Here is a 27,572-nt window from a genome sequence, read left to right as displayed (position 1 = left end):
TTTGCTGTTGTTTGTTTGTTCGATTAAACTGTGATAAAGACGAAAATTAAGGCCAGGCCGCTAAAATTGCAAATGTTCGATAAAATCACAGAAATAAACGAAGTTGACCGGTATGTAAGTAATCCGAACATCATCTAGGTGCTAAAGATCGACCATAAAACAGTTTTAAGCCATTCGTGCAAAAAAAATAATAAAAAGAATCAATTTCTTTTGCCCCAAACTAATATGCATAGTATATATGGAATATTTTCGCCTTTTGTTGGGTTTACTAATTTGTTGTACGCGCCTTGATATTGATCCTTAAATGGAGGTATCACATGCAGTTTTATGCAGTCTGAAGTAATTTTAAAAACATGCGGCATAGTCTCTAATTTTAAATGAGTTTGCAATTAATAGCGAAGAAAAATATGTAGATAATATCAATTCCATTTAGTAAATATAATTAAAACTATTAAAGCTTTCTGACGTCCTTATGAGCAGGCCATGTGTATTTTAATAAAATAATAAATTCCAATGTGCTTGAGGGTTAATTACGTAACTAAAATATGTATAAATGAAAATTACATTTGGTAAATGGATTTAGAACATTTAATAAAATAATAACTTCCGCTACGGTGAAGGGTTAATTAAATAATGGCAGGCGGTAAAACAGCTAATGCAGCTGGTGTCAATGCCACAGCTACGCCAAAGTTTTCACAAATCCACTTTGTTTGTTCGCTTTATTTTAAACCCAAACTGGAAAAATACGACAAAATGTTAAGGATTGTGATCCCTTAATAAACAACCCTTTCGGTGGGCATTTTCATTCCAACATTAAATATAAGTGCATATTCGTATATTTGTATGTAGGCGTTTTTGCTATTTATTGAATTATACGGTAGAAATTATGCCCAATATATAAATGTGATGGGATTTTTTTACATTCTACCGACGAAACCAAAAAGGGAAACCTAGACCAATAAGGACACAGGGCACGCAATAATCAGCTGAGGGATGGATTCGTTTTCGGGTCTGGTTGTTTGTCGAATTGTATGCACTGATTAACGCATTCACAAACAAACAATTAAGATATCACAACAAAACAAGGGAATCGGGCAAAAATGTGTATGTTTTAGGGGGCAATTATATATTTCAATTTAATATACGTATGTATATATCGCGTTGGTTTTCCTATTTTAGCAGAAGTTCTTGCAGCCATCAACTGTTTTTGCCATTCGAATGCGTCTGGCAATTTGGACAGTGGACATACCTACAACACCGTCACTGGCTGCATGAACGACAGCGCATTTAATTTGGCTATGCCAAAATTATCAAGACACTAAAAACAACCACAAGGCTCATATACTTGTCTAAAAGCAAGCACCACGAGTATTTTTGCACAGAGGTACAACCATCTATTTCAGATATTGAAAACTTTGTTTTATGTAACTAGCTGTAAGTGCCTCAGTAACTTATACTCGCAGCTATTGCAGAGACTACAGAAATAATAAGCCCGATTCCAACGCACTCATTTGTCCTTACCTCTTCTTTTATAAAAGCGTGGAAGATTGAGAGCAGACAGGAAGGACACTTTGTGTGAATATTTCGGTGAATCGCTGTGTAAAACAGAGGTGGAGAACAAATGAAAATTATTTCATTATGCGTACAGACAGGGCAACTTCACAACTTCAGTCGATTCAACTAAATTTGTGTTCGCCTGGGTTCATTATTTCACTTTCTGCACTGAATTGTTGTTCTTCATTGATAATTGTAAATGCCAAACTGCTGAGTCGAAATAACGATTTACGTTTTGCTTTTGTAAAAACTCTGCATAGTAGGAAAAATTCGTACCAAAATCATGATTAAACTTCTCAATGAACAATATGGAGGCCAGTAGTAGCATTTTTACTTATTTTCTTGAAACGAAACTTTGATCCATGATCTTAAAGAGCTTAACTACATTCAGAGTAAAAAATTTTAAATGATCAAATCAAATTTCAAAAAGCTGAAAACTCAATCATTTTCTGAAGGCTAAAGTTTTAAGCAAAATTACTTCCTTCGTTCTTCTTCTTTATTTTACAACTATGGAAGGAATTGTCGTGGATTCTCAACTGAGACAAAACGCCGACTTATGCCACATCGTCTCTCGAGAGATTTCTAACCAAGTTCAGTTTTCCAACGTTGGACAATTTGCTGTATTTGCCGGAAATTGTTAGGTTAAGTGAGATATGTCACATCGAATAACCCCCGTAGTCGAGCAATGGGTTCAGAGTTCGATCTTCATAGAGAACTGAAAATTTCAAAACATGTTTTCTAACGGAATTCACCCTGGGCATACAAAGGCTAAGCTTCGAGTGCGACCGTTGTATTGGAGTGATTTGTGCGCGACAACCTTATGGTAAAGCTGCGGTTCGAAACCCATTGTGGGAATAAACACCAGCTAAAAGAAATGGTTTTTCATGTACTGGTCGAAATACATTTTTGCCCTAAAAGGGCTTGTATAAAAAACAGCTGCCGTTTAGGGTCGGCACAAAGCTTTAGCTTGCTTCATTAGTAAGAAAATATGTAAGTAGTTCAACCTACTTGCTTGAATTATTTACTTAAGATAAAAAAAAACAGATTAAATTGATAAATGATGTTACATTCTAATTAAGTTCAGCTACCGGACTAAGAAGTGATGTACTCAATTCATGCATCCGAAGCAAGAAAATAGTTCGTATTTACATATATCACTTTTTGCATTTGCTTCCGAATTCTAAAACATGCACAGCACTTTGGCCTTTAGTTGGATATCGCGCAGTGAGTTTGTGCTAATAATGTAAAAACGATGTTCTTCATTCATCTTAGCTTAACAGATATTTCACCAAAGCAACGAGCTAATACCAACATGACCATTTACTTATGTATATATACATATATTCAGACAGTTGGTTGAGTCGTGAATAGCACAGAGAGAATGGAAGGAAAGTGACAAAATCCCAGACAGAAATTTGGATAAATTATTTATTGTTGTAACGTGCAAACCCCATTGTGACTATTTTAGTTAATTAATGAAACGAAGTATTTTTGCTGTCAAGCAAGCACAGATATTCGTTCAAACAACTGTAAAAAAACGAAAACACAACAACCGAGGAAAGAATGAAATGCTCATGACAAAACAAGAAAATAGCTTAGCAGCATCGATGAAATGGATGAAATGAGGTGAAGTTCATATATGTATATATATATTTAAGGCAAATGAATGTGACGTGAGTCGGTCCAGTGCTGCGAGTAATATGAATATACATACAACAAAAAGTTCATACGTTTAACAAATCCGGAATTATAGTTGTTTTTTTTTTAGAAATGACGCAGAGCAAAAAGACCTCAATGAAAACGAAAACATTTCATCAAAAAGCTGATATGAAGCGTAATGCAACGAAATTGAATTAACTACAACGAACTAAAGCGATATGAAATGAAAGAGTTTCGACAACAATGACAGTATGGCACAGCATAGCACAAGAACAACGGTAACAGTCACATCTGTGCCAGGATATGCTAAGGGATGGGACTGCTGCTGCAAGGCAATTGTGTAAATAATGGCAGCCGTTGGCGCAAATGGCACACGCTTACAAAACAACTGACTGAAAGCGAAAACAAACGATGCTCAATTTCGACTTCCACAGGGATGGAGTGGAAGTATAGAGCTATAGGAGACTCTAGCAAGCAATGCGAAGTATAACGCTTAGACGTAGCGACATGGCCGCCACCGGTGAGTTCAACGTACAAAAACCACCACCAAATCTATTGTACAAAAAAAAAAATAAGTGTTTAAGCTCGGGCGTAATCGAACTTTATGAGTATACCCAACGCAGGTTTTGCTGGCATGTCGGTGATATTGCTTTATTAGCCTTACGCCTGGTTTTAGTAATTTTTTTTTTACACCATTTTTGCATTTCAGCACTAAAATTTTTTCAGAGGAGAGTTTTGTATAAAGAGCTCTTCATAAAAACAAATATATTATAAACGTAAATAGTTAAAGGGTCTCTTACAATAGTTACTGTATATTTATTTAATACATATAGGAAGAAAGGAAATAAAAATCGCGTTCAATGTTCTAAAAGAAAAATTTAAAATAAAACATTTTTTTAATTACAGCAAATTAAATCAAAATCACAATAGAACAAATAAAGATATTTCAAAAAAAAAGTTTTTCTAGAATTCTTTCCGTCGTGAGAATTAATTCTCTATAGATATAAAGATGTGCTAACCCGCTTAATCGCTCTTGTAATATTACAGACGAAGTAGTAAAAATTATCTTTCATTCTCGCAAGTTGTTATGGGAAAAGTTGCTTGAATAGTTAAGAAATTAAATATGTATTTTCAGCAGCGTATCTTTTAGGCATAGTCTCGACAGCTAATTTTGGCCTCTCCTCGCACGTCATAATACACACTATTTCATACGAAAGATTTAATGCCGCCTGAAGCTCATCAAAATTTCCTTCTAAGCCATGCCTATAAAATGAAAAACATTTTTTAATTTAGGCCACGCCGTTCTTTTTTTTAATTATGGCGTTATCGTATTATTGGAAATAAGTAGAAGTGTTGGAAAGGTAAGTAGTATATATTAGTTTGGGGAAAAAGAAATCCATTATTTTTGCGTAACATTTTTGTGCAAATGGTTTAAAACTGTTTTATGGTCGACCTTTAGCTCCTGGGTGATGCTACGACTACTGACATGTCGGTCAACTTCGATTATTTCGGTGATTTTATCGACATTTTCGACATTATCAACATGTTCTTTAACTTATCTGAGTGGAACTAACAAAAAACAGCAAAAGAATTTTTTTAGAGTGAAATGTGACAACGAAGATGAACTTAAAAGTTTTTTATTTATTTTTTATTTATTTATTTTTTATTTATTTATTTATTGTCTTTGAATGGATACGTTCTTACAGACTATATTAAGCTAATGTACAATAGTTTAGTAGTTACTAAGAAAAGAACGATTTAAGATGATTGACTAAGATGCCATACGGCCATGTAAAATCAGCACCAGAAGAATTGAAAAACATATTTGAATCTGCACATGCCGTAGGAATCGGAGCATTTACCCCATAGTTGGTTCTCGAGAAGCCAGTTTTAAAGGATTCGACTTCGGAGCATCATATTGGGTAAATCAAATTGAATTTTACTTAAAAGGGAAGGACAATCAATGGATCCAGAAATGATACGAATAATAAATGAGCACGATAAAAAAGATCGTCTGCTATCAAGTGGTTTTAAGTCAATCAATAAACATCGAGAGCGGTACGATGGTACAGGTTCAGAAAAGTTTAAAGAACGGAGCACAAAACGAAGAAAGACTTTCTGAACTCTCTCAATCCGATTAGACAGACCTATTTGGTACGGTCTCCAAATAACAGCGGCATACTCTAATCTTGATCTAACAAAAGCACAATACAATGTTTTGAGAGTGTGTGGGTTGGTAAATGCAGAATAATTTCGGCGTACGAATGCTACCATCGCATATGATCGTCTTATGACGTGGTTAACATGACTGGTGAAATTCAGCTTAGAGTCGAAAATAACGCCTAAGTCTTTAATTTCCTCAACGGATTGCAAAGGTAAGCCAGCAATACTATACGAAGTATGCAAAGTATTGTTTGATTTGGCATATTTTACGTGAAAGCATTTGCTAATATTTAGTGACAAACGGTTTAAATAGCACCAGTTCCGGACATTGTGTAAGTCGGTTTGCAACTTTTCAGAGTCCCTAACACTGTTAATCACCGCAAATATTTTAAGATCATCAGCATACAACAAGTGTTCTGCAAAAGAAAAGCAAGAACCAATATCGTTAATAAAGAGTATTAAGAGAAGGGGTCCTAGAATACTTCCCTGTGGGACACCAGAGGACGCAATAAATGCACGGGATGTCGTATTATCAACGGCTACAACGCAGTGCCTGTTGGACAAATATGATTTGATCCACGACAAAAACGTGGAGTGTATACCCAATCATGCAAGCTTCGACAAGAGTATTCGGTGCGATACTTTGTCAAACGCTTTAGAGAAGTCTGTATAAATTGTATCAACTTGAGATCTGTTCTGGAAGGCTGAAATGCAGTAATCATTGAGAATAGACAAATTAGTGAAAGTGGAGCGACTTGCAACGAAACCATGCTGGTTGGTAGATATTAGGCCTTTGACAGCAAAATATAACTTATCATTCACTGTTATCTCAAAAAGTTTTGAGACAGACGAAAGCTTCGAAATCGGTCTGTAATTGCTTACATCTTTTTTATTTCCACTCTTAAATATTTTTTTTTTATCGATGCTTTACGAGATATCGATCACTACAGCCACCTACCGAAAAAATGGGTTTCTTTTTCCCCAAACTAATAATTAGTGATTAAAATTTATATTTTAGATGATATGATATTTTTACATATAAGTAGAATTGGAGTTTATTTGTCGGTACTTTTTTTTATTAATTTGAACGTCATGCTGGAATAAGGCCAGATTATTTTGTACTAAAGGTTGACTGAATTTGATGTGTAAATTTTTAAAACTTTTGCAAATATTCATTTTTTTTTGCATTTTATGTGCAAAGTGGGTTCGTTTAAGGGGGCGGGGGTAGGGTTTTTAGGGTAAAAAGAATCGATTTTGGTTTATTTGAGAAAATGAATGTAATATACATAATCTCAAGAATGTTGTGTCCAAATTTTAAGTCAATCGGTGCAAAACTCACAAAGTTAGAGCATTATAACCGTTGGCCGCTCCAACTCGGCTACCTGCTATGGAAAACTTTAAATCGATTTTCTGGAAAACGACGTTTTTCAAGTCGGTGGACACTTTTTCTCTGAATCTACTCGACCGATCTTCCTGAAATTTTGTATACACTTTTTCTACATAATTACCGAGGTAACCCTGGGAGGTTTTTTTTTCAATTTTTATTTATTTTACAATAAACAATATTATGCGATTTATCGTCTAAAAATCGCACTTCTACTTCAAATGTTAAAAAAAATTGAAAACAATTTTTTTTTTTTAATAAAAACTCGACAGGGTTACCTCGGACAATTGATTACCTAATGAAAACTCTTTGATTTTTTGATTTCAGATGATCCAATGCTGAGAAAAACTGTCCACGGCAAATTGCCTTTTTTCGAGACGTCTGCGTAGATCTGCTGTCAACGGCTCAATTTTGTATATTTTCTAGTGAAAATTTTTGAAAATATTTTTGAAATATGAGTTTACAGTATACTAATTGGATAAATAAATTTACATGAATCATCTTTCCAAAAAAAATTCATAAATAAGTGCATATTTTTAGTGGAATTAACCCCCCTTAAGAACCCATTGCTTCATAACTGGTATACAAAATACAACGTCCGATTTTTAGCACTTTCATACATTCTGAAATTTGTGTATGCTTATGTCTACTTGGTTTAGTTATGCTGTAAGAAAGAATCGTTATTTACACAATGTTATAGTACCCTAGTGCATGAATGTGCACGGGCATAAAAACACATCAGATCAACAACAGTGCCATCGTGGATGCATGTATGTGTGGATATATACCATTCAAAAGTATGTATGCGTATACATACATGTATATAAAAGAAAGAATGACTTGTCTGGGGCACACCCTGCCCAATGCGACCAAAAATTCCATCAGGGTGTCGGATTAGTTGGCCCAATGTGCAACCACTACGGGAATAAATCGCGCGGTTAAGTTGAATATACAATTTTGAAGTTTTGGCAAAAATTTACGAAGCACGTCATTATTATGATGCAAAATGGGAGCATTGGAGACGCGTTGAGACATGTGCGGCAGACGTCAGATGATGAGAAGCGCATTCAACTGAGTTGAACATTTTAATTCCTCGGAGCGTTAGTGAATGAATGCGTGTAAAATTAAATGGCAGGAGTCTGAATGGGCGCGACCCCGCATCCATTAAAGCCAAATTTGCATATTAAAGCGCATCGACATTCAACAAGCCACCCACTCAAGTGCCAACTAACAATCGCAGTGAAAGTAAGTTCATGTATCTACGTAAGTATACGCTGTATCAGAGTGAAATGTTGTTCTGATAAATGCCATGGATGGAAGCGAAAACTTTTCCATTATGATTTGTCAAAGTTATGCGAATCACGAATTTTCACAAATTTAGAGAGTAACTGCTGCATTTTAACTTAATACTATATCTACATTATATAGGTATTCACTTATCTATAAACAACGATAAGTGCAAATTCATGCAATTTTAGGTGGGAATGGATTCATTTATCAGTCGCTAATGAGGGAAGGCATTGACTTGTCATAGTCTCAATGTGTCAACGAACCAAATTCCATCATTTTAGTTGGGTATGCACTCAGTTTAGAAACTACCACCATTTTTTGTTTGATGAGCATTTTTTTTAATTTTTAGTTCTGTGCTGGTTGATAACACCAGTTAACAAGTTTTAATTTTTGCATGCTCTTCTTAATCATATTCAAACATATTTTCAAAATACAAATAGATTTTTTTTTTTTTTCAAATATAAGCGTGACTCCATGGTGTTCACAACACTAAGAGCACTGAAAAGCAGATTTCAAGCTACCTTTTGATACGATCAATAGGCTTGCAACTGTAGACATTTGTGTAACCATTTTTTCAATTGCTTTAGAGAAATTGAGAAAAACGTTTGGCGTGGAATTCAACACGTTCAACAGTCAGCTTGAAAATATTAATTTGGAGATTTGAAAAGTAAGAGTATTTCAGCTCCCTTATAATTCTGCACTACATCTTAACTTAAAATGCACATAAATTCATATTTCGACAAGTTTTCTATTAGTTACCATCATAACTTTTCGATACAAATACGCACTTTTGATATTTCTATTTTATTTTTTACTTGGGCATCACCAAATTTTTGAAATTTTCCTAAATATCACGTTTTATACGCCAAATATGCAGATCTCTTCACCTTAATTCGCAATGAGGATCATTTTTGGCTCAATATCAAAAAAATAACGATTTGTATGATGTGTGTGCCAGAAACATTATTGGTTCATACAATTTCAAAATTGAAGCCTAAATGATCGGCAATGGAGAGCGCCAGAGCTAAGTGGTCTGCCACTTTTTGCACATCTAACAAGATAAAGCAACAAGCGATATGACGTGTGAAATCATCTCTTTATTGATACGAACTTCTGCTACTTGTGTTCACATAAAGAAGTTGGTTTATTGAGAAGAAGAAGGTTTATTGCTTTATCAAAATTTCATTGCGTAAAAAATTCAAAAAAATTGAACATATTTCAAACAATTGTCATAAATGTTTGAAATCTTTAATCAGAATCTGTACAAACTGTTGAGCATGCAGTTTTATAGGCCATTAAATTTAAATATAATGAAGGCTTAGACTAAAGTAGGTCAAAAATGCATTGTTCTAAATTTTTCCCCTTTTTTGCGTAGCATGTTGAACGTTATCTTCTATATAAAATACTTTCGAAAATATGTTTTATAATATAGAAAAAAATACCCATTATCCCGAACGTCTTCATATTTACAACTTTTTATACCAAAATTGAATGAGACATAAAATAGCATACCTAAAAAGTGTATAGAGATTCTAATTGAAAAGTTCAGCACTTTGATAAAAAAATCTTTTAAATTGTTAATTTTGTTTTTAATTTTGTACCAAGTTTAGAACTTTAATTTATATACTTAATTTTAACAAAATTAGCGATTAACGAAAAAATTACAGCATGAAAAGTATTGCGAGTATTGTAAAAAGGGAAACTGACACAATTGTCTGAGCGCAAGTGTATGCCTAAGCGGATAAAGCAACCACTTGGATGCCAAGGCTTGGGCGTTATTTATTGAAAAGGTTAGCTGTTATAGAAATCGTGGTACAAAATTTAAACGAACTTATACATTTCATAATGCGTGGACTAAAATCATTGTATCCGAAACTATTTATAACTTATTTATAAATTCTTAATACCTATGTACATATGTATTTAGGTGGTAGGAAAAATATTCATAATTTCAATAAATTGTTTAATTTTTTTGAAATAGGCGAATAGAATACTATATTCATTTTCAAATAAAATATCAGTTGTTATCATAACCAAAACTAAAAAAAGTTCCTATATGCCAATGATGATTATTCATTACAAAAATGTGAACAATTGGAAAATATCCGTCCTTTCTTCCCTTGCTGCATTTCTGAAAGTTCTCTGTCGATACCACAAAATTACAAAAGACTTGTACGAAATACTCTTAAGTAGTGATTGCTTGCTTCCAGTAGCCGACACACGGATATAGTTTTCTAAGATTAAAAAAGTTCGAATGGCTAACGAGCGTTATTAAAATGGATAAGAAATTTCAGCGAATAAGAAAAAAGAGTGTTTTAGAGAAATGGGGAATAATCAAAAATTGTAAATTTCTTCTTACAAAATATTCATATACATACGTACGTATGGATATGCTTCGAATGTTCAGGTTTCATTTCACTAAGTTTAGCAATTATTGTTGCTGTATTGAATGTGTTGAATTTTTTTTTTTTTCACGAGTTTATCTACGTATGTTTAGATTTGCACAAAATTATATTATGCTTCAATTCTAAGCACGTTTGAAATAATTTAAAGTGGTAATGGAGGTACTGTACGCGAAATGAAAGAAAAATTTTGTATTGGATAATTAACGTTGCCGATCGTTGGTTCATAGTTTGAAAGAAATGGCGTTGTTTGTCATTCCGAGTTCGAATATGGAAATTACATTCATCAGCAATGTGAGTTTTTGGTAAAAATACATAGACCCCCTGTAACCCAAACCACTAATTTTAGACTACCTCAGAATTAATAAGAGCCGCAGATTCAACTACTCAGGTATCAGTTTTTACATGTCAATGTCCTGTGAGATGTCAATCAGATTTCGGTCAAAAATATACCAGCCTCATACTAGTTCAGAATTATGGACCAAAACCACTAATATGAAATTAAAAGGAGCAATTAAAAAATAAACTCAATTCATGAATACACAATAAAATCTTTTTCACTAAATATAATTTAAAAAACTATAGTTTTATTTAGCAGCCTTAAATTTGCTAATAATATTAGTTTTACATTTTCTAAGCACAGATAGAAAGTAAACTTAAATATATAAATATTTTGAAACTGTTATCCGTCCAATGATTGAGTAAAATCGTTTTTCATAAAATTGTATTATATATATATATAGTAGATTTTGATTTTATGCGGTTTTTTTTTATGCGGTTTTGAAATAGTGCGGTTTTTTTTAAATTAAAAAATGCACGTGGACCTATCGGGAATTGTACATATAAACAATATTATAAACCAGCTAAGCAAAAACTCATCACAGATTATATCAAAAATGCTAACCCTACAAGTATGGAACCGCCTGCATCACCATCTAGATCAGACGTGTACATTTCCTCAAGTGACGGAAGTGATTTTACGCCAAATCCTAAACGAATGCGCAGCATGCGGGTATTGTCTGATTCTATTTTTGACGATGTAAATCTATTTTTCGATTCTGCCGTTTCTTAAATAAAGATATAATTTTCAAAAATACAATTTTTTGTTTATGCGATTTTATTTAATTATTTCAGATTCATGCGGTCTATGGAACGTATCTATAGTTTTACTATAGAGCTGGTAGCTTTTTTTATGCTGTTTTTTTATGTTGTTTCTTGCGGAACGTATATACCGCCTAAAAACAGAATCTACTGTGTATATAATTGGCGCGTACACCCTTTATGGGTGTTTGGCCGAGCTCCTCCTCCTGTTTATGGTGTGCGTCTTGTTGTTGTTTCACAAATGGAGAGACGTACAGTTTCAAGCCGACTCCGAACGGCAAATATTTTTATGAGGAGCTTTTTCATGGCAGAAATACAAGCCAAGGTTTCCCATTGCACATGTTTTTTCTTAATTTTGGTGTTTCACCGAGATTCGAACTCACGTTCTCTCTGGTCACTCCGAATGGTAGTCACGCACCAACCCATTCGGCTAAGGCGGCCGCCCCATACCAAAAGTAAATTAAAAGATTGAAATCAAATAAAACGTTTTGTAAAGGTGTTAATATGGTCTTTTTTAGACTAGTTTGATTTTAGTCAGGAAATTCTAATTGAAAACTATTGTATTGTTCGGACTATGTTTGGTGTTTTACTGCAGGGTATTTAACCGAATGTGCGTATTTATATATGTAAAAAAACAATTACCTTTGCGAATTCGATATAAAAATTCTGTATTTTACGATTTAATAATGAAAACTGTGCATGAAACAACCATGAAATAGCGGGATAGTGAATCGGAATCACATTTTGACTTTACAGCTTCTCTTACAGCTAACTCTTGCTGCAGCTCTATAAATTGTTAAGTGAAAAATATTTTGAGAACGAAATACAAATTCTCACAATTTCAAGTAAATTGAACTGAAAAAGTGATAATGTAGCACAAACAAAATGAAACATATTCTTTTATTATTTACTCTCATTACTATTATTAACAATTTAACATTAACACTAAACGTGGCATCTATCTTCTAAGACTTAGGTCGAGTTCGAGTACAGTGATATATCACATTTCATTTCACTTTTGAAACTTTTTTGTTTTTCATCCGTGAATTTCTAAATTTCAGATTTTGTTACTACTTAGCAATTTTTCTTGTTGTTGGGTCTGTCAAAGGGTTTAGCAAAAATTAAATTTCTTTGCTTATCAAACGTTTAAGTAATCTTTTTTCCAGGGATTTGTATTTCGAAATCTATTGATCCTAGAAAAAACTGTTACTAACAGTAATTGTAGAGAATGAAAAAAAAATGTTTACTATATTTTTTAAAAATGGCTTCACTTACTTTTTAGAAAAATATATTAAAATAAATTTTTTGTATACCAAAAGTTATTAAAACAAATGTGCACTAAAGTTTTATGTGTCTGTAATAAATGTTGACAATGTATTTATTCATTTTTCGAAAAATTAGTTTTTGAAATTTTGGCCAAGTTGGCTTGTGTGGTAGTGCGTGCAGGATTTTAAAACTTTTAAAAAACACCCTGATATTCAAATGATATTTTGCTGATTTAGTGTGTAGATCAAAGCAAGAAAATGGTTTTTCAATACATTTAATTACCGCACCACATGGGAGGTATGACATACTCGGCGCGCTTTATTTATTTTTTCACGTGATATTCCTAGTAGGTCTAGTCCACATGCGATATGAAATCATTGTATTGAAGAAATATTGAAAATTGGAAACAAAATCCAAAACAAGTAGGATAAGCTATTGTCGAAACCAGAAACGTTTTTCTATTTAACTTTATCATTTTCAAAAGGAATAAAAGAATGAAAACTATGTGTAACGGAATTGTTTAAAATATATTGCTTAAATTGCTTTTATTTCACTATTTTCAACTAACTTTGGTAAATAAAATGTAGTTCTTTAATTTTTCTTGTTAAAGCAAGAACTTTCACAAAACTTCACTCTGTTCGATGCATCATGCCCGAAAAAAAAATCATTTGCCACGACTCCATCACTTCTAAGTATCTAGGCGCATAGCTTAGAATTTGGTCATTGGTCGTGCATTTACGTTCATTTGAACAAAGTCAAAAATTGCAAAAAATGTAGAGACTTTGGTTTTGTGTCGCCTCCAAGCACCAGGTAGCTTTTTAGAATCTTTCTTATAATAGAAATGCACTCGAGAGGCAAACGCTGTTAGAAAAAATTTCATGTCGACGGTGGGTATCGAACCTAGGCCTTGACGACCGGATATACGCAAATATATGTACGAATAGTTTAGATGATGTCTAATAACAAGAGATTAACTTCAAAATATATTTAAAGCAATGTAAGTTACTCATGTATTTAAAATTCAGACTGGGAATTGCCTTATCGAAACGTACAAACTACTTATTGCAGATGGTGCGAAAGTGGAGGGAGGTTAGCCGAAGCCCACATAATCATAAATTCTGGTATGCTCTTTTCAATGCGAGCACCTTCATGCGTTCGAGAATGTTTTGCTAAGATATTTTCTTCAATTACAGAGGAAAGATTGAAAAATCACTTTGTCGGCTACTTGAAAATTCATGAGAATAGCAAAAGAAAAACCAAATGTGAATGCGAATATTTTGATGTGAAGATGTGAATGGCAACATTTGCCAGAGACTCCACCTCCAATCAATTTAGTAGCTTGCTGGCTAGTTGTTCGGTTGACTGACTGACAGACTGGTTAGACGATTGCTATTTACAAATACGTTCAATTTGAAGCAGCCGCACGTGCAGCAATCACACGAATCGCCACCCTTTCACAGAATAGGGCAGTCGCCACTGATTGTTGTTGAACCTCGCTGTTGGTATTATTGTGGTTTTTATATTTTGCTTCTCTAAATTGCATTTCGTGTGGATTTTTGTTTTTTAGAAAAACGTATCCCAACAAAATTGTAATCCACACCTTCGAATTACCCTCATTGCGCAGTGCTTGCAAAGTCTGCGAATATTTATTTTCATCTAAATAAAATCTCAACTGGTTCGGCGAGGAGGAACAAACAGCGTTCGGTTCGCAAGCATAAATTAAATGGAATTGGGAACCTTGTGGAAAACGGATGAAATTTCAAAAAAGACGTACCAAGTTATTCGTTTTTTTACAAATACTACCTCATTCACAACTTCTCTGCAAGTAACACTAGTAGCTGAATTATATTTTCATTGAAATGTTAAATTGGTTTGCACCACGCGAGGAGAAAGTGGGCAGCGCAAGAAAGAGAAGATTTCAATAAGTAGATATCTAATGAGAAGTTTGTTGAATTTGGGAAAATGTATGCGAACAGCTTCTTGTTATTTTACTCATTTGGCACTAATGCAATTTTTAATATTAGGTAAGTGAGTTTTTAATAAGAATAAGAAGTAAGCAATTATAGAGGTGCGTTGCTTATAATGATGTAGTCACACATGGCAAGAAAAGTACTTTTTCAACTATTTCAACACTTTCTTATGTGAACAGTCACAACGCTCGATCTCGAACCGGATAAGGCGCTGATACCCATGCCCATAGCCACTTGCAAATTACTTATAGACAGGGAACCCATCAAAAAAGTAAATACAAGCTGGCAAAACCTCACAACATGCGAACTAAGCAGACAGACATGACCGAATTGGAACAGCGGTCGATCGAAGATCTTGCTAAGATTTAACAGTGGCGCGTATTAACTGTAAATTATTGTAAAATACCACTTTGCTCATGAGGGGTGATATATTTTACACCCGTTTTTTTGTTAAGTTAATAATTTAAAAAAAAAATTAAAAAGAAATTTGAAGATGCAGATGATTTTCTGCTAAGAAAGGACTCAAAAATGATGTAGAATTTTTTACTTGAAATTCAAAACCTGTGTGCATCGTCTTTTTAATAAACATAAATCAGTTGAACTGCACTAATAAGTTGTAAATTTGGAGCTGAAACATGACGGGGAAGAAAGAACATGATATATTAAGGGGGGAAGCTGGTCTAGAGCGCAAAAAATGGGCATATTTTATGAATTTATTTTGACTCAACAAAGGAATCAATCGAAAATCTGTGAAATAGGTTTAATAATATAGCTTTCATGGTACAAATACAAAATTTTTCGTCTGAATTAATTTCAAAATGGCCGCTGTCCAGGAATTCTCCTAAGGCGCCTTTTTTTCTAGTGGATCCATTGCCGAAGACGTAAACTCCTTAATTTTTGTCCTGGATCAAAAAATAAAATTTTTTTAGTTTCTATATAACAACAGAAAGAGACGTACGTAGGATTTTTTCGATATTTTGTTTTTTCGCGAAATGGTGCACGTTTGAACAAAAAGTTACAATTTTCACTATAAAGAACGACATAAAATTGTATTAAAAAAAAAAACTATGTAATATAAATAAAAACTCCTACGTACGTCTCCGGAGAAAGGTATTTCGAATGTATTGTCAAAATTTCGTAAGAATCGGTAAAGATTTGTTCGAGTTATGTCTTCGGCCAGTTTAAAAAAAGTGATTTCGAGAAAAACGCGTTTAAAGTTGTAAGTAGCGTTCGGGGCATACCTGCGAGGCACTGCCGTCGAAGGAAAAATTTGGGCATTTAGACATTTTTGCTGGCATCCCTCATTTGGTATATTATTTCTAAGACCCTAAAGCACCTTTTAAGACAAAAAAAAATTTTTCGATTTTTTCAAAATTCTAGACCAGCTTCCCCCCTTAACTCATTAGTGGCTTCGTCGAATCGATACCGAGAGTAAAAACTTTCATCGGCTAATTCAGAATCCCTATTTTTTACATATCCATTGTTTATACCTGCGTACTTGTGGCCAAGAGTATCACAACTTAAGTTTAGTGTTAAGTGGGTTAAGTGTTTTGTTCTCACTGTGTGAGTCTTCCGGGCGTAGATACGCACAATACAGAGGGTTTCTCCAACTCCATAGCCTCTACTAAGCCAAGACCATTAGAGCGTGATGAAGAATCACATGCTGCGTAAGGGGACCCTGCTCCTTAACTCAGTAAGATCCCTTGCTGTCAGATCACAAATAGAGTGATTACTGGGTTAAAACAGAACACTGCGGATCTAGACATGAACTGTCGATAACGGGTTCCTCTTCAACAGTGGCTCCCTTGAAGAGTAATAAATAGGGCCACCCAATGCAAAATGAGTAGAAACCAGGACTTCTCTATACGGGGTACCCACACTTATGGTAATCCTACCGCTGGCTCTCCAGCGGCTTGGGCATCGGATGTGCAGGCCCATAACTCATTCATCACCGATGGCTGAAAATCATGGCCCTGGAGGAAGCAAGCTACTGGTTGAGGATGGACATCTATTGGACGGTGCATCCTCGTCAGACTCTATACTATAGAACCTTCTGCAGTGAACTGGAGGAACGGAAGAGTTCAGCGAGGATATGCAAATCCCTCCAAACAACGGCTAGGCTGGACTCAATGCTCAAACCAGATGGTACTTATACGGACTCAAAATCAGAAGTGTACGATGTTCTCTTTTCAACATATTTCCCTGGCTCCAGGAATGTTGTTGGTCAAAGCTCTATCGATCAATCTGATCATGTCAATATAATTACCAGAAAACGTGATTGATTTATTGCATCCAGGATAGTTAACGAGGAAACGATAAGTTTCACCTTCTCGTCATTCCAAAACTTTAAGTCCCCATGACCGGATGGCATTTACCCAATCATGAAAAGAATCTTTACGGCATTTCTTGCGCACGATTATGTTCTACAGTTGTGGCGTTTGGTGAAAGTTGTATTTGTCCCAAAGCCAGGCAAGGAAGCTACGCTTTACCAAAACGTTTCAGACCTATAAGCTTGATATCGTTTATGCTTAAGGGTATCGAACGTATGGTGGAGAAGCACATTAGGACGAGGGCTCTAAGTCGAAACCCTCTCAACGACAGACAGCATGCTTGTCAAAGTGGGAAATCTTGCGAATCGGCTCTGCACGAGTGCGTTAGCTTAATCGAAAAAGTGCTGGAAACAGGAGAGTACACTCTTGGTGTGTTTGTGGACATTGAAGGAACTTTCGACAATGCTACCTTAGACTCTATGTGCTCTTCTATCAGAAGTCATGGAGTGGAAGAAATCTTTGTCAGATGGACCCACTCTATGCTATCCAAAAGACTGCTTACTATGGATAGAGAAAGCGATGAAGGAGTCAGGGTTGAGGTGAATAAGGGTTGCCTACAAGGCGGTGTACTCTCTCCCCTACTTTGATGCTTCGTGGGGGACTCTCTTATTAATGATCTGCAGGAAATTGGACACATCCAATCCCACGTAGACGATGTGTACGTATTAATCTCAGGACGATCACTTTAAGCTATATGCAATAAAATGCAGGCAGCTCTGAATAAGATTGATTGGTGCGAATTGCTTGGTCTTTCGGTGAATCCGATAAAAAGTACCTTAGTGCTTTTCACTAGGAAACGCAATATGGAAGGCCTGTTACCACCCACATTGAAAGGGGTAACACTGCAACTGTCTTCTGAGGTTAAATACTTAGGAGTAATCCTCGATAGTAAGCTTACCTTGAAGAAGCACGTCGAGGAGGAGGTCTCTCGAACACTATAAGTCTTCTGGCAGTGTAAGAGAACCTTTGGCAAGACATGGGGTCTAAGACCGGCGATAGTACACTGGCTCTACATTACCCTGATTGGACCCACTATTACATAGGCCTCTGTAGTATGGTGGAAAGCCACAATGGTTAATTCCAGGGTAAAACCCCTAAACAGGCTGTGCTTGGATATCACAGGTCCCATGAGTACGACATCTGGTGATGTCTTTAATGCCATTCTGAACTTGCAACCTCTAGATCTTCAAATTCGAAAGGAAGCAATGAAGGCGGCGTACAGGCTCATATTAAACGGAGTCTGGGGAAATGAAGAAAACACTAGCCACTGTCTGATATACCACCAGTTGTCGGAGCGGTGCACACTATTCTCGATGCCGGTGGACAATCGGGTGCCTGTCGTTGGCTTCGGTATGAAATATGATGTTTTGATGCCAGATAGAGATCAATGGTTAAGTTCGGAGAACCTGTTATCGAGATATTAACACACTTTCTACACCGACGGATCCAAAACCAGTGATGGTAGCGGATCTGGATGGTACTTAGACGAAGACACTAAGTACTCCTATGCCACAGGTCAGATGACCACGGTATTCCTTACGGAAGTCTATGCCATCTTGAATGTGGCGTACTGGCTAATTGAGAAAACGTGGCGGGATAACAGTATTGGAATTTATAGTGACACTCAAATTAGAAATTAATCAGAATCAGAAAGAGGAATAATAATCAGAAATAATCAAATTCAGGAAATTGGTCGGTGAATGTAACACAAAACAAAACAAAGTTAGTCTTATTTGGGTGCCTGGACATTATGACATATCAGGGAACGAGTTGGTTGATAAATTGGCTAATGAAGGCTCTGCAAGTATGCCATTGGCCCTAAAACCTTTCTCGGTGTCAATTCCGCATTAATCCAAGTATGAATTGACGACTTCAGGAGGTCTACCCATAAAGGACGCTGGTCTGGGTTGAACTCGTGCTTAGTAGCCAAGTGCTTTGTGAATGAACCAAACAGGAAAACACCGACCTTTCTCCTAAAACTCAGCAGAAAGGAGCTGAGAGTACTGGTGGGTGTAATCACAGGGCACAACGTCTGTGGTCAGCATATGGCTGGCACGGGGGTCGTAGACAGGTCGATATGCTTATCCTGTCTTGACAATGACGACACTGCAGAGCATTTTCTCTCAGTATGGATAAATTTCATAATCTTCCTCTTCCGGACCTCTTAAGATTCATCAATGAATCCAAGAGATTTGTGGAAGGGTGACCTCAAACTAGTTTATTCGTCTTACCACCCACTTTTTATCTCTTCTATCTCTATTCTTTCTGCTGAAATCTATCCGGATGTAAATAGTACAATGGTCTCCTGACTAAGTGCTTGGACTAGTCCAACCCCCAACAAATCTAATCTAATCTAAGAGTATCACAACTTTGTTCACGGTTGTTTGCATCAGCAGAAAATAATTGAGATGAATAATGCTCAGAATGAGTAGCAGAGTCGTTATAGCTTTTTGCTAAATATATTTCAAATAAACTTGACACACATTTTATTCTTTGCCGGGGTAGTTTGGTATTGAATAGGAGCAAAATACATTCCTAAATAACCCGCCTACCTTCATATAACGATAATTAAGAAAACTAAAAATAAAAACACGATACTTAAGATACAAACGAAACGAAATTACTCAAATTTGATAAACAACAAAAGAAAAAAATGTTTGGCGCCAGTCCCATTCTTGGGTAAATGTACCTATCAGTTACTAACTTAATGAAACTCGCCAAAACTTGGCACACTTACTGGACTGCATCTATTTTAAAAACGAAAATATTATTGATATCAGATAAAAGACACGCCCGCTTATTACAAATATGAAGACTAAATTTCCGTCGCCCCTCTAATGTTACAAGTTATAACTATCCTTGCCTATGAGTTTGTTTGATTTCAAAAATTAACAGGCAGCCCGAATAAAATTTTATTAAAATGTACGCGGATAAGTTCAGTTTGTGCCGCACCGAATATCGCCTTATTTGTTGTTTTTTGCTTTTGTCATTCATGTATTGAAACAAACAGCACATACCTAACTTGTGCGGCCCAAAATGCACAACACTGAAATCTTGATACTATCCTATTTAATTTTAAGACCCTGCTAACTGATTTAGTGCCAACTTTAGGCAATTTTATTTTGCAAAGGTCACCTCTAACTCAAAAATGAGTGAGGTAAATTTCCGGTTGAGTAGTTTATGTTTTAACTCACTTAGAGCCGACATTGGCTTGACTATGACCATGCACGCGCCTATATTAAATATACGCGCTTATATTTGAATTTTAACCCTAAAAAAGCCTCAATAGTCTTAGCATAAGTGTACTCGATTTCTTTATATTACAATATTATAAAATAGGTATAACGCATAATTACTTTGCAATATTATTTATGTCGTTCGGTTGTACAGAAAACGTTAGGTATAAATAAGACAACTTTTTTTGTCTATGTTTGTATAAAAGAGTAGTCTGTTCCATTTGATTTTTTGACTAAAAAAATAAGTGTCGCTGTACTATCGGTTTTTAATGCCATACAATTTAACTCGAATGTCTGCATGAATGTATGTACATATGTACGGACATAAACAAAAGTCAGCATTCATACTTTAGAAAAAACCGCTTCATTGAGAAAAAGTGAAGCATACCTATGGTAGTAGTGAGGGTGGCAATAACCAACGCTCGTTCAAATGGTCATAAAAGCACACATAAAATTCCCTCGGACGACCTTGAGAAGCAGTAAAAATTTCTTAATGACTCTCACTTTTATAGACACAGAAGTCTGCAATGTCAAAGACATGTTGGCGCGCTTTAGCACATTACATAAAACGTCAGAAACAGCAGCAACAACAACAACTAAAACTAAACAGCGACATCAACTGCTATAACAGCAGAAACAGCGGACATACATAAGTAGGTAACAACAACTCTCCGAACAGTAGAGCGCAATGGCACCTGACTGCTTGGGAAGAGGTGAGCTGAGGTGCAAACAAAATGAGCAAGCCAATCATGTTGGTGATCAGCGACGAGAGCAAGAGCAGGCCGCAAATAAAGCCGCTTGCCATTGACATTGAACGCATACGCACTTGGGAGACCGTGTTGCCATTAGGCATATTATGATGGGACTCCAACGCACACATATACCTACGAACATATACTTAAAAATGTGTGTCTGACGTGAAGCACATTCTCACTTCTACGAATATATGCACTTATGCCCTGTGAGAAACCCTGAGCTATTGCGCCAAATTTCAAGTTGATACGTATGTGCAAACCGTATGAACTGGAGAATAAGTGTATTGAAGTGCTTTAACTCAATATATGGCTTATAAATTTAATTTATTATAACATTCGCCGTTTTTTAACTATCATATTTAAGTATGCGTTATTTCATAAGCGGGAGTTAGTTCGCTCTTAGTTAGTTAGCACATTCATTAGTTGAGAATTGCTCAATTTCTCTGCAGGGTAGTTATATAAAGATTTTGAATGGACTGTCTGCTGCAGCACGGTAACTATGGAAATAACAAGAGAAGTGTTTTTGAACTTATGATCTTTTTGCCATCACCATGGTGAATAGCAAAAGAGTTCGAATGAGAATTCTTGTAATCGGTTGAGAAGAACATTTGAGGAAGCTACGCTAGAAATACCAATTACAGAACGGCTTGGCTACCCTTATTGTTGTTCATGGATGTTAATGGATAGTGTTAAACTTGACAAAGAGCATTTAAAAGTGAATTCAAAACTATGGCAACTGGTTTCTGGTTTCTAAAAAATCTACCAACGTGGATTCATGTTGACCTTTACAAATTTTGAATAGTTTTAGAGCATGCATTTGATAAATCTGTGGGTTGGTATATGCTTAGCAGTTTTTAACTAAACAAAAGTTTCTGAAATGTGCATAGTCGAAGTGTGAAACTGGAAAAGGAATAATATATATTTCTGTCTAGCAATGGGGGAGAGGAGGTCGAGGAAGTCGGTAAGATTGCCTGAGCTTCAGTGTAAACTCTCTAAACTCTCACGACTAAAGTAAGTTCACAAAAACCCAATAAAGTTTTCAATTAATTAGAAACCTGTATTTATAAGCTCGCGGCCGAACAAAGAAGTCTACATTAGAGGTCGAAGTGCGCTATGGCGCAATAAACTAACTAACATATTTTACTATTGAATCGGATTGTTACTTATTGGCTTACAAAAAATCTAAATCCTCTACAAAATTTAACAAAGATTTCCAAAATCAAAAAGAAGAGCTAAAATTTAATTAAAATTCCAAGCAAGGTTACCAAAATTTTCTTTAAATAAAAAAATATGTATCTCATATTTAAATCATAAAGGCTTTTACACACTGGACCATCAGTGATGGCACTTGACTAATTTGAATGTCCGTCCGTGGTAGTGATAATTTGACAAAAACTTACTGTTGTAGGTAAACCTTTAATTAAAATGAGTGAAGCTGGTAAATAACTATGGCTACCATAATAACCACTACAAAAGATTTATCTTATTTTGTAGAGTCATTGCGTTTGATCTCTTTTAGATTTAAGAACTAAAACACTTTGAATGCTCTTTATAAACAATGGTAATTAAAAATGTTGTATATGCAAATTAAAATTGACTAACAACAATGAATTTTATTCTCTCAGTGTGAACTAACCTTACTATATGATATATTTGATATAATTTTTGTACATTTGGCATTGCTGAATTATATCTATCAGAAATAAAGTGTTATTAGGTTTAGAGCAATCAATGCGTGCATATCCCAACGGCAGCTGAATTGCGTGAGTATACACATACAGCAAACATAACAAAAAATAAGTACGTCTAATATTTAATTTAAACCAAGTAAGGAAGCCCAAATGCGGTCCGAACCGAACTTTATATACTCACGCACGTTTTAGTAAAATTTGATTTCGGATGACTGTAAATTTTGGAATCAAAGAAACTCAAAGAAAATGAGAGTTATAACTTATGTCATCAGACGGGCAGAAATTTAGTCCTAAAATAGAAAAGGTGAGCGAGATTTTTATATCATCTCAATAGTATCTATGTGGGATGCAATACGAGCATCAAGTCTGAACAAAATTTATTAAGAGATATAGAGATAAACGCATTTATCCAAAAGTTTTGTTTGATAAATTCCATCAATTCCATCTGGATTTCCTATAATAGTTTTTCAAATGGTATTTGACCTTTAAAATGTTACTTTTTAATATTTTATATTTAACCATTAATATTTCAACACTTTCTCTGAGGTCATTTGACACAAGGCATCCTTTATTTGAGCAACCCTTTAGGATACGCATTTTTATTTTGAAAGTAAAATTTCGTTTTCCTTTATACTTTAAATTACAATACATTTTCTTCTCAAGGTCAAAGTAGTTTCAGAATCGAACAAAATAATGCTGAGTAAAAGTTAAAGCACTTACTTTCTTGGCACTCTTATATGAGCTCGCCGTCGTTCATTATACAGTTTGAAGGTCAGTTAACCCAACATATTATTCAACTGGAACTTACCCTTTAGAATGAATAATTCTTGCTGAAATGAAAGAAAGAAATATTGATTATTATTTAACGAAAAAAAAACTGTTTAGTCACATTCATTAAAAAAACGATTAGGCAAGCAATAGGAGGGAAACGAATGGTACACATACATAAATGTTCGAAACATAAATTTTATCAATGTTTCTTCACAGATTTCGAGTCAGGGAACATATGTCTTTACTTACACATCCACGCACGCATAGGCAGGTAGTATTTAGGTATACGTATGCAGGTATATATGTATGTTCTTTGCTTGGCCTGAAACTTATCACGCGCATTTATGAAGTGTACATTTTCGTTTGATCACAGGACGGTAAATCAGATACACTTAGTTTTGTGTGTGTGTTTTTTTTTTTTTGAACCGAAATGCATAGCAAAGACGTGACCACCGTACAAATGGTGCGACCGCCATAACTGGTCGATGTAAATGTATGACTTGATGATATGCCCCGAACTGGTACGTATATGCATATATATAAGGTAATAAGGTATTGATTTCAAAGCGGTACAACTGGTCTGAAAGCCAATGCCGCCACCTAGCCATTTGGAGTGCAATCGAATGTATAGCAGGCAGCTAGCGATAGTGGTTAAAGTCTGTCTATAAATCAATGCAGTGTCGCCATCTAATGTTTTACTTCAATAAATGCTATACCCACCTGGTCTGTGTGATTTGTGCGCCATTGTAAATTGGAGACAAGTGAACTAAGTGGGCTCCTATAGGAATAAGTGGCAGGAACCTCGTTATTGTGTTGTTCTTGTTTTCTGTACTACGCATTTCAGTGACATTACATATTTTCCATATTTCATTATGTTTACTTACGTCGCTGGTTGAAAATGGAATGCAATTTAAATCAGTAGCTTATTAGTATGTAAGACGCATAAATAAATTTATTAAATGACATTTGCTTTAGTTAGCACGACAAAGAGCGCATTCCCGCTTCCAGCGGGAACAGCCACTTGACGGTGAAGATGTAGCTGTAAAGGAATGGCGACTTCATGCCTCTTTGAAATAGGGAAGCTTTTCAATATTTTTACTGTTTGCCGCAGTTACACTTGTTCATGTATTTGCATGACAATCTGACTTTTATGCAAATGTTCGCTGGCAAAAGTGTCTGATACCCAAAAGAGCACTGGAGCAACTGATGGTGGGCGCCAGTGATCACTGTACTGTATTGTTTTGTAGCCGTAACTGCTATATTTCTATTGCCTTCCAACTTGTTTCATATTCAAGATGTATAAACATTTTTTTTTTTATTTAAAAACATAATGAAGACACAAGTTATACACGTCATGTACAGTGGGACGACATATGATTTAGGAATTTACTTTTATTTCGAGATGTGCCCACCTGCCATAATCATAACTACTAATGAGCATATGTACTCGCATTTATAAGTGTATATATGTACATATTTCATTTCCTGTCAAAACAAAGATGTGTTAAAAGAAAGATGTGGCGATGTGGTGACTAACATCCAGGGCAGGCTTTAGTTATGGAGGAAACACTTTTGAATGCGAAGAGGGGTAGTCGCGGAGAAGTTGTAGACCAGATGTCACAATCGCTAATGACAAAGTCCGAATAGTAATAATGTGTATAGAGAACTACAAGCAACATGAGCCATGGTCTGCCGCATAAGGTAATTAAATATAGTCGGATGCCTATCAGCTGAAATTTAGGGATCACTCTATCAATTCCATAAGATGGGTGGACCTTCAATGTGCGCCAACAATCACTGAATTAGTTTTCTGGATCTCGCATATAAGGTCTTATACAATATATTCAAAGAAAGGCTGAAGCTCGTGCGTCAGTAAACTTATAAACTAATAACACGCATGTAAGATATTCAAAATTGTTAAACCAAATCTTTGTAGATTGTAAAACCACTTTCGACAGCATGAAAAAGAGTTGCATATTTACCAGGATTTCTAAATTTGTTATACCCTAAATGACGTTGAGCAATATCTGCATATCCGTCAAAACTGAGAAGGACCTCTCACAGCCGTTTGTTGCTTAACGAGGCTTTTAGACAACTGGCTCCATATATAAATAGTAGTATGAGGGGGAACGGGGGGACGGAGAACGGTTATTCGAACTGAACAACTCAATTGGTTGCACCATATTTTATAAGAGCCATTAATGCAGATTCGGCCTCAGCAACAGTGCCGTTAATTCAGTATTTTCTAAATTGCTTAAAGAAGCAAGGCGAAATGGTTTAATAGTGAACGAGGACAAAGCGAAGTGATAGAACAAGCGAAGTATAGGCTTTTTCAGTAAGAGCGCTTCAACTTTTGAACTTTTTTGAATAAAACACAAACGGTTTGACTTTTTTAATTAATTTTTTTTTTATTATTGAGTTTGAACATATACATTTAAGTATGAAATTCGATTTCTTTTGCATGACCACCGCGTGCACGTTTTACGAAGTCCAATCGTTGAACCCAATTTTCGACCACTCTTTTGCATAAATCGGCCAAAATTCCAGCAATTTCGCGTTCAATATTGGTTCTGAGCTCACAAATCGTCGCCGGCTTGTTACTGTAGACCAATGACTTCACATAACCCCAAAACGGGACGGCTTGTTAAATGGACCGTAAAATGGCCGTAATGCTCTTAAAGTAGCAGCAACAGAACGATTGTTTTCATAAAAAATTTGCACGATTTGCAATCGTTGCTCAAGTGTGTAGCGTTCCATGATGAAATGTATACTAATGAAGTTTACAAATGACAAGCGAAAAATAAAAAATATTGCGTCGTTCGCCCTCCCTATCGGAAAAAAGTTGAAGCGCACCTATTGAATAACCCTATATTATAATTATAAACTCGAAATTCTAAGGGACTTAGTTTATTTCAGCCTTGAAATCTAACTGAGATTCGCCCCTGCTATCAAGTGCTACTTTAGAGTATTACCTTGACAAACAAAAGCCACATAAAAGTATGATACTACTAGCGATGAACTTTGTTGTGGAAAAGCGATGGAGAGGCATATCTATATGTGTCTGCAGCGACAGCCAAGCTGCGTTTATGGCCTTAGACAGCCCTCCAACCACATCAGGGGTAGTCAAGTCCTGTAAATCCAGGCTGAACTATGTCGGTAGGCATAATAGCCTGATGCTAACTTGGGTCCAGGGACACGTGGGTATCGCAGGCAACGAGACCTCTGACTCCTTAGCTAAGATGGGCTCTGAGGCCAACTTCTTTGGCCCAGAGCCCGTTTTGCCACTCCCTTCTGCGGCTATCACGGCCACGGTTAGCAAATGGGTAACTACCACCCACAAGCGAGCTTGGCAGGTTGAGAGAGGCTGCAGAAGGACTAAACTGATGTTACCTGCCATGTCCGATCGACTGTCGCAAACCCTTCTGTCAATAAGCAGAGGGGAGTGCAGACGGCTGGTTGGACTGATGACGGGCCACTTTCTGTGGGCGAAGCACATGGAAAGGTTGGGCATCTCAGACAGTGTACTCTGCCCAGCTTGTGAAGAGGAGGATGAGACGGCGGACCACTTCCTGTGTGTCTGCCCCGTCTTCGCTCGAATCAGGTTTGAGGTCTTTGGCACTGATGTGTTAAGAAGTGACCATCTTGGCTCCTTGGCACCACAAGATCTACTCAGATTTCTTCGGAGATCGGGTAGGTTTAAAGAAAATTAAAAGGGAATCCAAGTGTAGTACAATGGACTTAATTAATGTCTGAGTGCTGCACCTGCTAGTTGTCCAGACAAAAAAAAAAAAAAAAAAAATGCTACTACTAAATGTTCTGAGGAACATTCAGATCCATGATCCAGGTCTTTGAAGAAACCGCCGAGGAGGAGCCAATCGCGTTGAGCGATTTCACTCGAATTTTTATGACTCTCCTCGAAATTATCCATCATATCTGCACTATTCTTAATGACCAGCTTGTTGGACACTGTGTAATTGTAGTTTTCGATTTCGGATTGATC

At 35.8% G+C, this 27,572-nt stretch overlaps 1 protein-coding gene across 1 annotated transcript in view; it reads left to right on the top strand.

Annotated features, from left to right (window-relative positions):
• The window catches only part of LOC129235463 (jerky protein homolog-like), a 186,864-nt gene extending 165,856 nt beyond the window's left edge, over positions 1-21,008 (top strand). Inside the window, exon 3 of the mRNA XM_054869326.1 lies at positions 20,868-21,008. Coding sequence (XP_054725301.1) covers positions 20,868-21,008 — 141 coding nt within the window. The remainder of the gene's footprint in view (positions 1-20,867) is intronic.
• Positions 21,009-27,572: the final 6,564 nt, after the last annotated feature.

Source organism: Anastrepha obliqua, chromosome 1 (assembly GCF_027943255.1).
Source record: "Anastrepha obliqua isolate idAnaObli1 chromosome 1, idAnaObli1_1.0, whole genome shotgun sequence".
Classification (NCBI taxonomy): domain Eukaryota; kingdom Metazoa; phylum Arthropoda; class Insecta; order Diptera; family Tephritidae; genus Anastrepha; species Anastrepha obliqua.
The sequence above is the reverse complement of the archived record's forward strand: the minus strand, read 5'-3'. Positions and strand labels throughout refer to the sequence as shown.